Source organism: Cetorhinus maximus, unplaced genomic scaffold (assembly GCF_964194155.1).
Source record: "Cetorhinus maximus unplaced genomic scaffold, sCetMax3.hap1.1 HAP1_SCAFFOLD_1161, whole genome shotgun sequence".
Lineage (NCBI taxonomy): Eukaryota > Metazoa > Chordata > Chondrichthyes > Lamniformes > Cetorhinidae > Cetorhinus > Cetorhinus maximus.
In genome coordinates, this window is record NW_027597103.1 from 55,543 (window position 1) to 72,552 (window position 17,010).

General features: G+C 51.2%; 1 protein-coding gene across 1 annotated transcript in view; it reads right to left on the reverse strand.

The window, feature by feature from the left end:
- Positions 1-537: 537 nt before the first annotated feature.
- The window catches only part of LOC144675795 (murinoglobulin-1-like), a gene marked incomplete at its 5' end in the record, with an annotated part of 42,999 nt that continues 26,526 nt past the window's right edge, over positions 538-17,010 (reverse strand). The window contains 5 exons of the mRNA XM_078536380.1: positions 538-649; positions 2,082-2,142; positions 5,249-5,354; positions 10,819-10,887; positions 11,789-11,879. Of these exons, the coding sequence (XP_078392506.1) occupies positions 2,090-2,142; positions 5,249-5,354; positions 10,819-10,887; positions 11,789-11,879 (319 nt within the window). The remainder of the gene's footprint in view (positions 650-2,081; positions 2,143-5,248; positions 5,355-10,818; positions 10,888-11,788; positions 11,880-17,010) is intronic.

Here is a 17,010-nt window from a genome sequence, read left to right on the forward strand (position 1 = left end):
TGAGAGAGACTGAGAGTGTGTGAGAGAGAGACTGAGAGTGTGTGAGAGAGAGACTGAGAGTGTGTGAGAGAGACTGAGAGTGTGTGAGAGAGACTGAGAGTGTGAGAGAGAGACTGAGAGTGTGTGAGAGAGACTGAGAGTGTGTGAGAGAGAGACTGAGAGTGTGTGAGAGAAACTGAGAGTGTGTGTGAGAGAGACTGAGAGTGTGTGTGAGAGAGACTGAGAGTGTGTGTGAGAGAGACTGAGAGTGTGTGTGAGAGAGACTGAGAGTGTGTGAGAGAGAGACTGAGAGTGTGTGAGAGAGAGACTGAGAGTGTGTGAGAGAAACTGAGAGTGTGTGTGAGAGAGACTGAGAGTGTGTGTGAGAGAGACTGAGAGTGTGTGTGAGAGAGACTGAGAGTGTGTGAGAGAGAGACTGAGAGTGTGTGTGAGAGAGACTGAGAGTGTGTGTGAGAGACTGAGAGTGTGTGTGAGAGAGACTGAGAGTGTGTGAGAGAGAGACAGAGGATGTGAGAGACTACGAGAGGCTGACAAACAACACTTGCAATTCACCAGTTTTATTATGAAGTTTAATTATAATCAGAAGCGTTGAGTACAAATTTCATCTGTCTGTAACCCACGCTCCATGATGGCTCAGGGCGATGTTTATCTGTGGGGAGAATAAGACACCAGGTCATAAACTCACTGAAGATGAGCAGAGGTGGGACAGTCACACGGCCAGTGCTGAATGGCCTCCTCCTGTTCCTGTGTAACAGGCTCGATAGGGGCTGAATGGGAGAGAGGGAGTGAGAGAGACAGAGTGTGGGAGAGAGGGAGGGAGAGAGACAGAGCGTGGGAGAGAGGGAGTGAGAGAGACAGAGCGTGGGAGAGAGGGAGGGAGAGAGACAGAGCGTGGGAGAGAGGGAGTGAGAGAGACAGAGCGTGGGAGAGAGGGAGTGAGAGAGACAGAGAGTGGGAGAGAGGGAGTGATAGAGAGTGTGGGAGAGAGGGAGTGAAAGAGACAGAGTGTGGGAGAGTGGGAGTGAGAGAGACAGAGTGTGGGAGAGAGGGAGAGAGAGAGACAGAGTGTGGGAGAGAGGGAGTGAGAGAGACAGAGTGTGGGAGAGAGGGAGTGAGAGAGATAGAGTGTGGGAGAGAGGGAGTGAGAGAGACAGAGTGTGGGAGAGAGGGAATGAGAGAGACAGAGCGTGGGAGAGAGGGAGTGAGAGAGACAGAGTGTGGGAGAGAGGGAGTGAGAGAGACAGAGCGTGGGAGAGAGGGAGTGAGAGAGACCGAGCGTGGGAGAGAGGGAGGGAGAGAGACAGAGCGTGGGAGAGAGGGAGTGAGAGAGACAGAGTGTGGGAGAGAGGGAGTGAGAGAGACAGAGTGTGAGAGAGAGAGGGAGTGAGAGAGACAGAGTGTGGGAGAGAGGGAGTGAGAGAGACACAGTGTGGGAGAGAGGGAGTGAGAGAGACAGAGTGTGGGAGAGAGGGAGTGAGAGAGACAGAGCGTAGGAGAGAGGGAGTGAAAGAGACAGAGTGTGGGAGAGAGGGAGTGAGAGACAGAGTGTGGGAGAGAGGGAGTGAGAGAGACAGTGTGGGGGAGAGAGGGAGTGAGAGAGACAGTGTGTGGGAGAGAGGGAGTGAGAGAGACAGAGTGTGGGAGAGAGGGAGTGAGAGAGACAGAGCGTGGGAGAGAGGGAGTGAGAGAGACAGAGAGTGGGAGAGAGGGACGGAGAGAGACAGAGTGTGGGAGAGAGGGAGGGAGAGAGACAGAGTGTGGGAGAGAGGGAGTGAGAGAGACAGAGTGTGGGAGAGAGGGATTGAGAGAGACAGAGTGTGGGAGAGAGGGAGGGAGAGAGACAGAGTGTGGGAGCGAGGGACGGAGAGACAGAGTGTGGGAACGAGGGAGTGAGAGAGACAGAGTGTGGGAGAGAGGGAGTGAGAGAGACAGGGTGTGGGAGAGAGGGAGGGAGAGAGACAGAGTGTGGGAGAGAGGGAGTGAGAGAGACAGAGTGTGGGAGAGAGAGAGTGAGAGAGACAGAGTGTGGGAGAGAGGGAGGGAGAGCGGATTGTGCAGGAAGTGAATCACTCGATACTGACCCATTGATTCAGACGATCTCCGATCCTTTTGGGGCCTCATATTCAACCACGAGAGACTCATCTGGAGGAGAAATGGAGAGAAGGAGTGTGGAAAGGAGAAATAGCAGCGAATTAAGTCCCAGGAATAATCACCTGAGAATATTCACCCAAGAATAATCACCCTGGGATAATCACCCGAGAATAATCACCCGGGAATAATCACCCGAGAATAATCACCCGGTAATAATCACCCGAGAATAATCACCCGAGAATATTCACCCGAGAATAATCAACCGGGAATAATCACCCGAGAATAATCACCCGAGAATAATCACCCGAGAATAATCACCTGAGAATATTCACCCGAGAATAATCACCCGAGAATAATCACCCGAGAATAATCACCCGAGAATAATCACCCGGTAATAATCGCCCGAGAATAATCACCCGGTAATAATCACCCGGGAATAATCACCCGAGAATAATCACCCGAGAATAATCACCCGGTAATAATCACCCGAGAATAATCACCCGGTAATAATCACCCGGGAATAATCGCCCGAGAATAATCACCCGGTAATAATCACCCGGGAATAATCACCAGAGAATAATCACCCGGTAATAATCACCCGAGAATAATCACCTGAGAATAATCACCTGAGAATAATCACCCGGGAATAATCACCCGGGAATAATCACCTGAGAATATTCACCCGGGAATAATCACCCGAGAATAATCACCTGAGAATAATCACCCGAGAATAATCACCCGAGAATAATCACCCGAGAATATTCACCCGAGAATAATCACCCGGGAATAATCACCCTGGGATAATCAGCCGAGAATAATCACCCGAGAATATTCACCCGAGAATAATCACCCGAGAATAATCACCCGAGAATAATCACCCGGTAATAATCACCCGGGAATAATCGCCCGAGAATAATCACCCGGGAATAATCACCCGGGAATAATCGCTCGAGAATAATCACCCGGTAATAATCACCCGGGAATAATCGCTCGAGAATAATCACCCGGGGATAATCACCCGGGAATAATCGCTCGAGAATAATCACCCGGGGAATAATCACCCGGGAATAATCAACCAGGAATAATCACCCGGGGATAATCACCCGGGAATAACCACCCAGCAATAATGACACAGGGACAATCACCCGGGGATAAACACACGGGAATAATCACCCGAGAATAATCACTGGGGAATAATCACCCGGAATAATCACCCGAGAATTATCACCCGGGGATAATCACCCGGGAATAATCACTCGGGAATAATCACAGGGAGTGAGGGAAGGATATAAACACCCGGGAATAAACACAGGGAGTGAGGGAAGGATATAAACACCCGGGAATAAACACATGGAGTGACGGAAGGATATAAACACCCGGGAATAAACACAGGGAGTGAGGGAAGGATATAAACACCCGGGAATAAACACAGGGAGTGAGGGAAGGATATAAACACCCGGGAATAAACACAGGGAGTGAGGGATGGATATAAACACCCGGGAACAAACACAGGGAGTGAGGGAAGGATATAAACACCCGGGAATAAACACAGGGAGTGAGGGAAGGATATAAACACCCGGGAACAAACACAGGGAGTGAGGGAAGGATATAAACACCCGGGAACAAATGCAGGGAGTGAGGGATGGATATAAACACCCGGGAATAAACACAGGGAGTGAGGGACGGATATAAACACCCGGGAATAAACACAGGGAGTGAGGGAAGGATATAAACACCCGGGAATAAACACAGGGAGTGAGGGATGGATATAAACACCCGGGAACAAACACAGGGAGTGAGGGAAGGATATAAACACCCTGGAACAAACGCAGGGACTGACGGAAGGATATAAACACCCGGGAATAAACACAGGGAGTGACAGATAGATATAAACACCCGGGAATAAACACAGGGAGTGACGGATGGATATAAACACCCGGGAACAAACACAGGGAGTGAGGGAAGGATATAAACACCCGGGAACAAACACAGGGAGTGAGGGAAGGATATAAACACCCGGGAATAAACACAGGGAGTGACGGAAGGATATAAACACCCGGGAATAAACACAGGAAGTGACGGATGGATATAAACACCCGGGAACAAACACAGGGAGTGAGGGAAGGATATAAACACCCGGGAATAAACACAGGGAGTGAGGGAAGGATATAAACACCCGGGAACAAACACAGGGAGTGAGGGAAGGATATAAACACCCGGGAACAAACGCAGGGAGTGAGGGATGGATATAAACACCCGGGAACAAACACAGGGAGTGAGGGACGGATATAAACACCCGGGAATAAACACAGGGAGTGAGGGAAGGATATAAACACACGGGAATCAACACAGGGAGTGACGGATAGATATAAACACCCGGGAATAAACACAGGGAGTGACGGATGGATATAAACACCCGGGAATAAACACAGGGAGTGACGGATGGATATAAACACCCGGGAACAAACACAGGGAGTGAGGGAAGGATATAAACACCCGGGAATAAACACAGGGAGTGAGGGAAGGATATAAACACCCGGGAATAAACACATGGAGTGACGGATAGATATAAACACCCGGGAATAAACACAGGGAGTGACTGATGGATATAAACACCCGGGAATAAACACAGGGAGTGAGGGATGGATATAAACACCCGGGAACAAACACAGGGAGTGAGGGAAGGATATAAACACCCGGGAATAAACACAGGGAGTGAGGGAAGGATATAAACACCCGGGAATAAACACAGGGAGTGACGGAAGGATATAAACATCCGGGAATAAACACAGGGAGTGACGGATGGATATAAACACCCGGGAATAAACACAGGGAGTGACAGATGGATATAAACACCCGGGAACAAACACAGGGAGTGAGGGAAGGATATAAACACCCGGGAATAAACACAGGGAGTGAGGGAAGGATATAAACACCCGGGAACAAACACAGGGAGTGAGGGATGGATATAAACACCCGGGAATAAACACAGGGAGTGAGGGAAGGATATAAACACCCGGGAATAAACACAGGGAGTGACGGAAGGATATAAACACCCGGGAATAAACACAGGGAGCGAGGGAAGGATATAAACACCCGGGAATAAACACTGGGAGTGAGGGATTGGGATCCCACGTTCCTGTTTGGAATAACCTACCAGTCTCATAGTAATCATACACTTTGACAATGGCAGGCTGCAGATTCTCCACCTCAATATCCTGGACCGCGAGAAGGGAGACTTGGATCAGGCGGTTTGATTCCAGCTGGGGACAGAAATGGGGTCAGTCTCGGGGAAGCAAAGGTTCAGACCCGGAAAATCTCACATCCCCCTGGGGAGAAAGCTCACCCCAAATCACAGACACATCGCACCCCACACCTCTCTATCCCTCTGTCTCCCTCTCTCTCTATCCCTCTGTCTCTCTCTCTCTATCCCTCCGTCCCGCTCTCTATCCCTCTGTCTCTGCCTCTATCCCTCTGTCTCCCTCTCTCTATCCCTCTGTCTCTCTCTCTCTATCCCTCCGTCCCGCTCTCTATCCCTCTGTCTCCCTCTCTCTATCCCTCTGTCTCCCTCTCTCTCTATCCCTCCGTCCCGCTCTCTATCCCTCTGTCTCTGCCTCTATCCCTCTGTCTCCCTCTCTCTATCCCTCTGTCTCCCTCTCTCTATCCCTCCATCTCTCTCTCTCTCTATCCCTCTGTCTCCCTCTCCCTATCCCTCTGTCTCCCTCTCTCTATCCCTCTGTCTCTCTCGCTCTATCCCTATGTCTCCCTCTCCCTATCCCTCTGTCTCCCTCTCTCTATCCCTCTGTCCCTCTCTCTCTATCCCTCTGTCTCCCTCTCTATCCCTCTGTCTCCCTCTCCCTATCCCTCTGTCTCCCTCTCTCTATCCCTCTGTCTCTCTCTCTATCCCTCTGTCTCCCTCTCTCTATCCCTCTGTCTCTCTCGCTTTCTATCCCTCTGTCTCCCTCTCTCTATCCCTCTGTCTCCCTCTCTATCCCTCTGTCTCCCTCTCTCTATCCCTCTGTCTCTCTCGCTTTTTATCCCTCTGTCTCCCTCTCTCTATCCCTCTGTCTCCCTCTCTCTCTATTCCTCTGTCTCTCTCTCTATCCCTCTGTCCCTCTCTCTCTCTATCCCTCTGTCCCTCTCTCTCTATCCCTCTGTCTCCCTCTCTCTATCCCTCTGTCTCCCTCTCTCTCTATCCCTCTGTCTCCCTCTCTCTATCCCTCTGTCTCCCTCTCCCTATCCCTCTGTCTCCCTCTCTCTATCCCTCTGTCTCTCTCTCTCTATCCCTATGTCTCCCTCTCCCTATCCCTCTGTCTCCCTCTCTCTATCCCTCTGTCTCCCTCTCTCTCTATCCCTCTGTCTCTCTCTCTCTATCCATCTGTCTCCCTCTCTATCCCTCTGTCTCCCTCTCTCTATCCCTCTGTCTCTCTTGCTTTCTATCCCTCTGTCTCCCTCTCTCTATCCCTCTGTCTCCCTCTCTATCCCTCTGTCTCCCTCTCTCTATCCCTCTGTCTCTCTCGCTTTTTATCCTTCTGTCTCCCTCTCTCTATCCCTCTGTCTCTCTTTCTATCCCTCTGTCTCTCTCTCACTCTATCCCTCTGTCTCCCTCTCTCTATCCCTCTGTCTCCCTCTCTCTCTATCCCTCTGTCTCCCTCTCTCTATCCCTCTGTCTCCCTCTCTCTATCCCTCTGTCTCACCCTCTCTCTATCCCTCTGTCTCCCTCTCTCTCTATCCCTCTGTCTCCCTCTCTCTATCCCTCTGTCTCCCTCTCTCTCCCTCTCTCTATCCCTCTGTCTCTCCCTCTCTCTATCCCTCTGTCTCCCTCTCTCTATCCCTCTGTCTCTCCCTCTCTCTATCCCTCTGTCTCTCCCTCTCTATCCCTCTGTCTCCCTCTCTCTACCCCTCTGTCTCGCTCTCTCTCTATCCCTCTGTCTCTCTCCCTCTACCCCTCTGTCTCGCTCTCTCTCTATCCCTCCATCTCTCTCTCTACCCCTCTGTCTCCCTCTCTCTATCCCTCTGTCTATCTCTCTCTCTATCCCTCTGTCTCCCTCTCTCTATCCCTCTGTCTCTCTCTCTCTATCCCTCTGTCTCCCTCTCTCTATCCCTCTGTCTCTCTGCTTTCTATCCCTCTGTCTCTGCCTCTATCCCTCTGTCTCCCTCTCTCTCTATCCCTCTGTCTCTCTCTCTATCCCTCCGTCCCTCTCTCTCTATCTCTCTGTCTCCATCTCTCTATCCCTCTGTCTCCCTCTCTCTCTATCCCTCTGTCTCCCTCTCTCTATCCCTCAGTCTCGCTCTCTCTATCCCTCTGTCTCCCTCTCTCTATCCCTCTGTCCCTCTCACTCTATCCCTCAGTCTCCCTCTCTCTATCCCTCTGTCTCTCTCTCTCTATCCCTCTCTCTCTCTCTCTATCCCTCTGTCCCCATCTCTCTATCCCTCTGTCTCCCTCTCTCTATCCCTCGGTCTCCCTCTCTCTATCCCTCTGTCTCCCTCTCTCTGTCCTTCTGTCTCCCTCTCTATCCCTCTGTCTCTCTCTCTATCCCTCTGTCCCTCTCTCTCTATCCCTCTGTCTCTCTCTCTCTACCCCTCTGTCTCTCTCTCTATCCCTCTGTCTCCCCCTCTCCATCCCTCTGTCTCTCTCTCTATCCCTCTGTCTCCTTCTCTCTATCCCTCTGTCTCTCTCTCTATCTCTCTGTCTCCCTCTCTCTATCCCTCTGTCTCTCTCTCTATCCTTCTGTCTCCCTCTCTCTATCCCTCTGTCTCCCTCTCTATCCCTCTGTCTCCCTCTCTCAATCCCTTTGTTTCCCTCTCTCTCTATCCCTCTGTCTCTCTCTCTATCCCTCTGTCTCCCTCTCTCAATCCCTCTGTTTCCCTCTCTCTCTATCCCTCTGTCTCTCTCTCTATCCCTCTGTCTCCCTCTCTCAATCCCTTTGTTTCCCTCTCTCTCTATCCCTCTGTCTCTCTCTCTATCCCTCTGTCTCCCTCTCTCAATCCCTCTGTTTCCCTCTCTCTCTATCCCTCTGTCTCCCTCTCTCAATCCCTCTGTTTCCCTCTCTCTCTATCCCTCTGTCTCTCTCTCTATCCCTCTGTCTCCCTCTCTCAATCCCTTTGTTTCCCTCTCTCTCTATCCCTCTGTCTCTCTCTCTATCCCTCTGTCTCCCTCTCTCAATCCCTCTGTTTCCCTCTCTCTCTATCCCTCTGTCTCCCTCTCTCAATCCCTTTGTTTCCCTCTCTCTCTATCCCTCTGTCTCTCTCTCTATCCCTCTGTCTCCCTCTCTCAATCCCTCTGTCTCCCTCTCTCTCTATCCCTCTGTCCCTCTCTCTCTATCCCTCTGTCACCCTCTTTCTATCCCTCTGTCCCTCTCTCTATCCCTCTGTCTCTCTCTCTATCCCTCTGTTTCCCTCTCTCTCTTTATCCCTCTGTCTCCCTCTCTTTATCCCTCTGTCTCCCTCTCTATCCCTCTGTCAGTCTCTCTCTATCCCTCAATCTCCCTCTCTCTATCCCTCTGTTTCCCTCTCTCTCTATCCCTCTGTCTCTCTCTCTATCCCTCTGTCTCCCTCTCTCAATCCCTCTGTTTCCCTCTCTCTCTATCCCTCTGTCTCTCCCTCTCTCTATCCCTCTGTCTCCCTCTCTTTATCCCTCTGTCTCCCTCTCTATCCCTCTGTCAGTCTCTCTCTATCCCTCTGTCTCTCTCTCTATCCCTCTGTCTCCCTCTCTTTATCCCTCTGTCTCCCTCTCTATCCCTCTGTCAGTCTCTCTCTATCCCTCAGTCTCCCTCTCTCTATCCCTCTGTCTCCCTCTCTCTATCCCTCTGTCTCCCTCTCTATCCCTCTGTCTCCCTCTCTCTATCCCTCTGTCTCTCTCTCTCTACCCCTCTGTCTCCCTCTCTCTATCCCTCTGTCTCTCTCTCTCTATCCCTCAGTCTCCCTCTCTCTATCCCTCTGTCTCCCTCTCTCTATCCCTCTGTCTCCCTCTCTCTATCCCTCTGTCTTTCTCTCTCTACCCCTCTGTCTCCCTCTCTCTATCCCTCTGTCTCCCTCTCTCTATCCCTCTGTCTCTCTCTCTATCCCTCTGTCTCCCTCTCTCTATCCCTCTGTCTCCCTCTCTCTATCCCTCTGTCTCCCTCTCTTTATCCCTCTGTCTCCCTCTCTATCCCTTGTCAGTCTCTCTCTATCCCTCAGTCTCCCTCTCTCTATCCCTCTGTCTCCCTCTCTCTATCCCTCTGTCTCCCTCTCTCTATCCCTCTGTCTCCCTCTCTATCCCTCTGTCTCCCTCTCTCTATCCCTCTGTCTTTCTCTCTATCCCTCTGTCTCCCTCTCTTTATCCCTCTGTCTCCCTCTCTATCCCTCTGTCAGACTCTCTCTATCCCTCAGTCTCCCTCTCTCTATCCCTCTGTCTCCCTCTCTCTATCCCTCTGTTTCCCTCTCTCTCTATCCCTCTGTCTCTCTCTCTTTATCCCTCTGTCTCCCTCTCTATCCCTCTGTCAGTCTCTCTCTATCCCTCAGTCTCCCTCTCTCTATCCCTCTGTCTCCCTCTCTCTATCCCTCTATCTCCCTCTCTATCCCTCTGTCTCCCTCTCTCTATCCCTCTGTCTCTCTCTCTCTACCCCTCTGTCTCCCTCTCTCTATCCCTCTGTCTCTCTCTCTATCCCTCTGTCTCCCTCTCTCTATCCCTCTGTCTCTCTCTCTCTACCCCTCTGTCTCCCTCTCTCTATCCCTCTGTCTCTCTCTGTCTATCCCTCTGTCTCCCTCTCCCTATCCCTCTGTCTCCCTCTCTCTATCCCTCTGTCTCTCTCTCTCTATCCCTCTGTCTCCCTCGCTATCCCTCTGTCTCTCTCTCTATCCCTCTGTCTCCCTCTCTATCTCTCTCCTTCTCTCTCTATCCCTCTGTCTCCCTCTCTATCTCTCTCCTTCTCTCTCTATCCCACTGATTCCCTCTCTCTCTCCATCTCTCTCTCTATCCCTTTCCCTGTGTCTCTCTCTATCCAACTCTCTCTCTCCCTCTCTCTCCCTCCCTCTCTCTCCCTCACCTTCTCTCTCTCCCTCACTCTCCACCCCTCTCTCTCTCTATCCCTCTGTCTCTCTCTCCCTATCCCTGAGTCTCTCTCTCTGTCTCTCTCTCTGTCTCCCTCTCTCTCTCCCTCTCTCTCCCCCTCTATCCCTCTGTCTCCCTTTCTATCCCTCTGTCACCCACTCGAACCCTCTGTCTCCCACTCCAACCCTGTCTCTCTCTCTCCGTCTCTCTCTATCCCTCTGTCTCCCTCTCTCTCTCTCTCCATCTCTCTCTCTCTATCTCTCTCTCTCCGACTCTCTCTCTCAATCCCTGTCTCTCTCTCTCTCACCTTCTCTCTCAAACTCTCTCTCTCTCTCCATCTTTCTATCTCTCTCTCCGACTCTCTCTCGCTATCCCTCTGTCTCTCTCTCTCTCAACTTCTCTCTCAAACTCTCTCTCTCTCCCTCTCCCTCTCTCTCTCTCTCTCTGACTCTCTCTCTCTATCCCTCTGTCTCTCTCTCTCTCACCCTCTCTCTCAAACTCTCTCTCTCTCTCTCTCTTACCCTCCCTCTCTCTCTCGCCCTCCCTCTCCCTCTCTCTCCCAATCTATCTCTGTCTCCGCCCCCCACCTCTCTCTGTCCCTCTCCCACCCCCCCTCTCTCTGTCTCCCTCTCTCTGTCTCCCTCTCTCTGTCTCCCTCTCTCCCACCCTCTCCCTCCCCCTCTCCCAGGACTCACCGGTTTCAGGTACAGAACCAGGCGTCCGTCTTGGATTTCGGATTTACTGATATGCGTGTAATCCAGGCTCTGGAACAACAAGAGGATCCATGAATATTCCTGAGCAGATGCAGATAGAGCCGGAAATAGGAGGGAGATCGGACAGATCGGCGGAGAGAGAGAAGCAGGGAGAACCTTCCAGATCTGTGACCATTCCCCAGGCCCAGCTAAAACCCAAAACGTTCCTTATTCATTCCCGGGACATGGGCGTCTCTGTAGGTACACCCACGGCGCTGTTAGGGAGGGAGTTCCAGGATTTTGTCCGTGTGGTGTAGGTACACCCACGGCGCTGTTAGGGAGGGAGTTCCGGGATTTTGTCCCGTGTGGTGTAGGTACACCCACGGCGCTGTTAGGGAGGGAGTTCCAGGATTTTGTCCGTGTGGTGTAGGTACACCCACGGCGCTGTTAGGGAGGGAGTTCCAGGATTTTGTCCGTGTGGTGTAGGTACACCCACGGCGCTGTTAGGGAGGGTGTTCCAGGATTTTGTCCGTGTGGTGTAGGTACACCCACGGCGCTGTTAGGGAGGGAGTTCCAGGATTTTGTCCGTGTGGTGTAGGTACACCCACGGCGCTGTTAGGGAGGGAGTTCCAGGATTTTGTCCCCGTGTGGTGTAGGTACACCCACGGCGCTGTTAGGGAGGGAGTTCCAGGATTTTGTTCCCGTGCGGTGTAGGTACACCCACGGCGCTGTTAGGGAGGGAGTTCCAGGATTTTGTCCCGTGTGGTGTAGGTACACCCACGGCGCTGTTAGGGAGGGAGTTCCGGGATGAGGAGATGACCCTATGGGTGTGGGTGTTGAATCTATCAGCAGGATTGGAGAGAGAGAGAAGTTGGGGAAGAGATGGGAAGAGAGGGAGATGGATTAAGTGAGGAGGAGAGAGGGTTGGATAGGGGGAGAAGGTTGAGGAATTTTAGCCGAGGGGGTCACTCACATCTTTAGAAGATCCTCGAACGGGTGAGAATCCGGACAACATTGTCACGTCAACAAGGACCATGTTGGAGAGAGGACGCGGACCAGTAAAACTGCAGGAGGGAGAGAGAGAGAGAGAGTGAGATCGATAGGCAAGGGGGACTAAACACTGACCGTCGCTCCCACACCCAGTAAACACTGACCGTCGCTCCCACACCCAGTAAACACTGACCCTCACTCTCACACCCAGTAAACACTGACCCTCACTCTCACACTGTAAACACTGACCCTCACTCTCACACTGTAAACACTGACCCTCACTCTCACACTGTAAACACTGACCCTCACTCTCACACTGTAAACACTGACCGTCACTCCCACACCCATAAACACTGACCCTCACTCCCACACCCAGTAAACACTGACCCTCACTCTCACACTGTAAACACTGACCCTCACTCCCACACTGTAAACACTGACCCTCACTCCCACACCCAGTAAACACTGACCCTCACTCCCACACTGTAAACACTGACCCTCACTCTCACACTGTAAACACTGACCCTCACTCTCACACTGTAAACACTGATCGTCGCTCCCACACCCAGTAAACACTGACCCTCACTCTCACACTGTAAACACTGACCCTCACTCCCACACTGTAAACACTGACCCTCACTCCCACACTGTAAACACTGACCCTCACTCTCACACTGTAAACACTGACCCTCACTCTCACACTGTAAACACTGACCCTCACTCTCACACTGTAAACACTGACCCTCACTCTCACACTGTCAACACTGACCCTCACTCTCACACTGTAAACACTGACCCTCACTCTCACACTGTAAACACTGACCCTCACTCTCACACTGTAAACACTGACCCTCACTCTCACACTGTAAACACTGACCCTCACTCTCACACTGTAAACACTGACCCTCACTCCCACACTGTAAACACTGACCCTCACTCTCACACTGTAAACACTGACCCTCACTCTCACACTGTAAACACTGACCCTCACTCTCTCACTGTAAACACTGACCCTCACTCTCACACCTTAAACACTGACCCTCACTCTCACACCGTAAACACTGACCCTCACTCTCACACCGTAAACACTGACCCTCACTCTCACACCGTAAAAACTGACCCTCACTCTCACACCGTAAACACTGACCCTCACTCTCACACCGTAAACACTGACCCTCACTCTCACACCGTAAACACTGACCCTCACTCCCACACCGTAAACACTGACCCTCACTCTCACACCGTAAACACTGACCCTCACTCTCACACCGTAAACACTGACCCTCACTCTCACACCGTAAACACTGACCCTCACTCTAACACTGTAAACACTGACCCTCACTCTCACACTGTAAACACTGACCCTCACTCTCACACTGTAAACACTGAGCCTCACTCCCACACTGTAAACACTGACCCTCACTCTCACACTGAAAACACTGACCCTCACTCCCACACCCAGTAAACACTGACCCTCACTCCCACACTGTAAACACTGACCCTCACTCTCACACTGTAAACACTGACCCTCACTCTCACACTGTAAACACTGACCCTCACTCTCACACTGTAAACACTGACCCTCACTCCCACACCCAGTAAACAGACCCTCACTCTCACACTGTAAACACTGACCCTCACTCCCACACTGCAAACACTGACCCTCACTCTCACACTGTAAACACTGACCCTCACTCTCACACTGTAAACACTGACCCTCACTCTCACACTGTAAACACTGACCCTCACTCTCACACTGTAAACACTGACCCTCACTCCCACACCCAGTAAACAGACCCTCACTCTCACACTGTAAACACTGACCCTCACTCCCACACTGCAAACACTGACCCTCACTCTCACACTGTAAACACTGACCCTCACTCTCACACTGTAAACACTGACCCTCACTCTCACACTGTAAACACTGACCCTCACTCTCACACTGTAAACAATGACCCTCACTCTCACACTGTAAACACTGACCCTCACTCCCACACTGTAAACACTGACCCTCACTCTCACACTGTAAACACTGACCCTCACTCTCACACTGTAAACACTGACCCTCACTCCCACACTGTAAACACTGACCCTCACTCCCACACTGTAAACACTGACCCTCACTCTCACACTGTAAACACTGACCCTCACTCTCACACTGTAAACACTGACCCTCACTCTCACACTGTAAACACTGACCCTCACTCTCACACTGTAAACACTGACCCTCACTCCCACACTGTAAACACTGACCCTCACTCTCACACTGTAAACACTGACCCTCACTCTCACACTGTAAACACTGACCCTCACTCTCACACTGTAAACACTGACCCTCTCTCTCACACTGTAAACACTGACCTCACTCTCACACTGTAAACACTGACCCTCACTCTCACACTGTAAACACTGACCCTCACTCTCACACTGTAAACACTGACCCTCACTCTCACACTGTAAACACTGACCCTCACTCTCACACTGTAAACACTGACCCTCACTCTCACACTGTAAACACTGACCCTCACTCTCACACTGTAAACACTGACCCTCACTCACACTGTAAACACTGACCCTCACTCCCACACTGTAAACACTGACCCTCACTCTCACACTGTAAACACTGACCATCACTCCCACACTGTAAACACTGACCCTCACTCCCACACTGTAAACACTGACCCTCACTCTCACAGAGTAAACACTGACACTCACTCTCACACTGTAAACACTGACCCTCACTCTCACACTGTAAACACTGACCCTCACTCTCACACCCAGTAAACAATGACCCTCACTCTCACACTGTAAACACTGACCCTCACTCTCACACTGTAAACACTGACCCTCACTCTCACACTGTAAACACTGACCCTCATTCTCACAATGTAAACACTGACCCTCACTCCCACACTGTAAACATTGACCCTCACTCTCACACTGTAAACACTGACCATCACTCCCACACCGTAAACACTGACCCTCACTCTCACACCGTAAACACTGACCCTCACTCTCACACCGTAAACACTGACCCTCACCCCCACACCGTAAACACTGACCCTCACTCTCACACCGTAAACACTGACCCTCACCCTCACACCGTAAACACTGACCCTCACTCTCAAACTGTAAACACTGACCCTCACTCTCACACTGTATACACTGACCCTCACTCTCACACTGTAAACACTGACCCTCATTCTCACAATGTAAACAGTGACCCTCACTCCCACACTGTAAACACTGACCCTCACTCTCACACTGTAAACACTGACCCTCACTCTCGCACTGTAAACACTGACCCTCACTCCCGCACTGTAAACACTGACCCTCACTCTCTCACTGTAAACACTGACCCTCACTCTCACACTGTAAACACTGACCTCACTCTCACACTGTAAACACTGACCCTCACTCTCACACTGTAAACACTGACCCTCACTCTCACACTGTAAACACTGACCCTCACTCTCACACTGTAAACACTGACCCTCACTCTCACACTGTAAACACTGACCCTCATTCTCACAATGTAAACACTGACCCTCACTCTCACACTGTAAACACTGACCCTCACTCTCACACTGTATACACTGACCCTCACTCTCACACTGTAAACACTGACCCTCATTCTCACAATGTAAACACTGACCCTCACTCTCACACTGTAAACACTGCCCCTCACTCCCACACTGTAAACACTGACCCTCACTCTCACACCGTAAACACTGACCCTCACTCTCACACCGTAAACACTGACCATCACTCCCACACCGTAAACACTGACCCTCACTCTCACACCGTAAACACTGACCCTCACTCTCACGCCGTAAACACTGACCCTCACCCCCACTCCGTAAACACTGACCCTCACCCTCACACCGTAAACACTGACCCTCACCCTCACACCGTAAACACTGACCCTCACTCTCACACCGTAAACACTGACCCTCACTCTCACACCGTATACACTGACCCTCACTCCCACACCGTAAACACTGACCCTCACTCTCACACCGTAAACACTGACCCTCACTCTCACACCGTAAACACTGACCCTCACTCTCACACCGTAAACACTGACCCTCACTCTCACACCGTAAACACTGACCCTCACTCTCACACCGTAAACACTGACCCTCACTCTCACACCGTAAACACTGACCCTCACTCTCACACCGTAAACACTGACCCTCACTCTCACACCGTAAACACTGACCCTCACTCTCACACCGTAAACACTGACCCTCACTCTCACACCGTAAACACTGACCCTCACTCTCACACCGTAAACACTGACCCTCACTCTCACACCCAGTAAACACTGACCCTCACTCTCACACTGTAAACACTGACCCTCACTCTCACACTGTAAACACTGACCCTCAATCTCACACCCAGTAAACACTGACCCTCACTCTCACACTGTAAACACTGACCCTCACTCTCACACTGTAAACACTGACCCTCACTCTAACACTGTAAACACTGACCCTCACTCTCACACTGTAATAACTGACCCTCACTCCCACACCCAGTAAACACTGACCCTCACTCTCACACTGTAAACACTGACCCTCACTCTCACACTGTAAACACTGACCCTCACTCTCACACCCAGTAAACACTGACCCTCACTCTCACACTGTAAACACTGACCCTCACTCTCACACTGTAAACACTGACCCTCACTCTAACACTGTAAACACTGACCCTCACTCTCACACTGTAATAACTGACCCTCACTCTCACACTGTAAACACTGACCCTCACTCTCACACTGTAAACACTGACCCTCACTCTCACACCGTAAACACTGACCCTCACTCTCACACTGTAAACACTGACCCTCACTCCCACACCCAGTAAACACTGACCCTCACTCTCACACTGTAAACACTGACCCTCACTCTCACACTGTAAACACTGACCCTCACTCTCACACCCAGTAAACACTGACCCTCACTCTCACACTGTAAACACTGACTCTCACTCTCACACTGTAAACACTGACCCTCACTCTAACACTGTAAACACTGACCCTCACTCTCACACTGTAAACACTGACCCTCACTCTCACACTGTAAACACTGACCCTCACTCCCACACAGTAAACACTGACCCTCACTCTCACACTGTAAACACTGACCCTCACTCTCACACTGTAAACACTGACCCTCACTCTCACACTGTAAACAC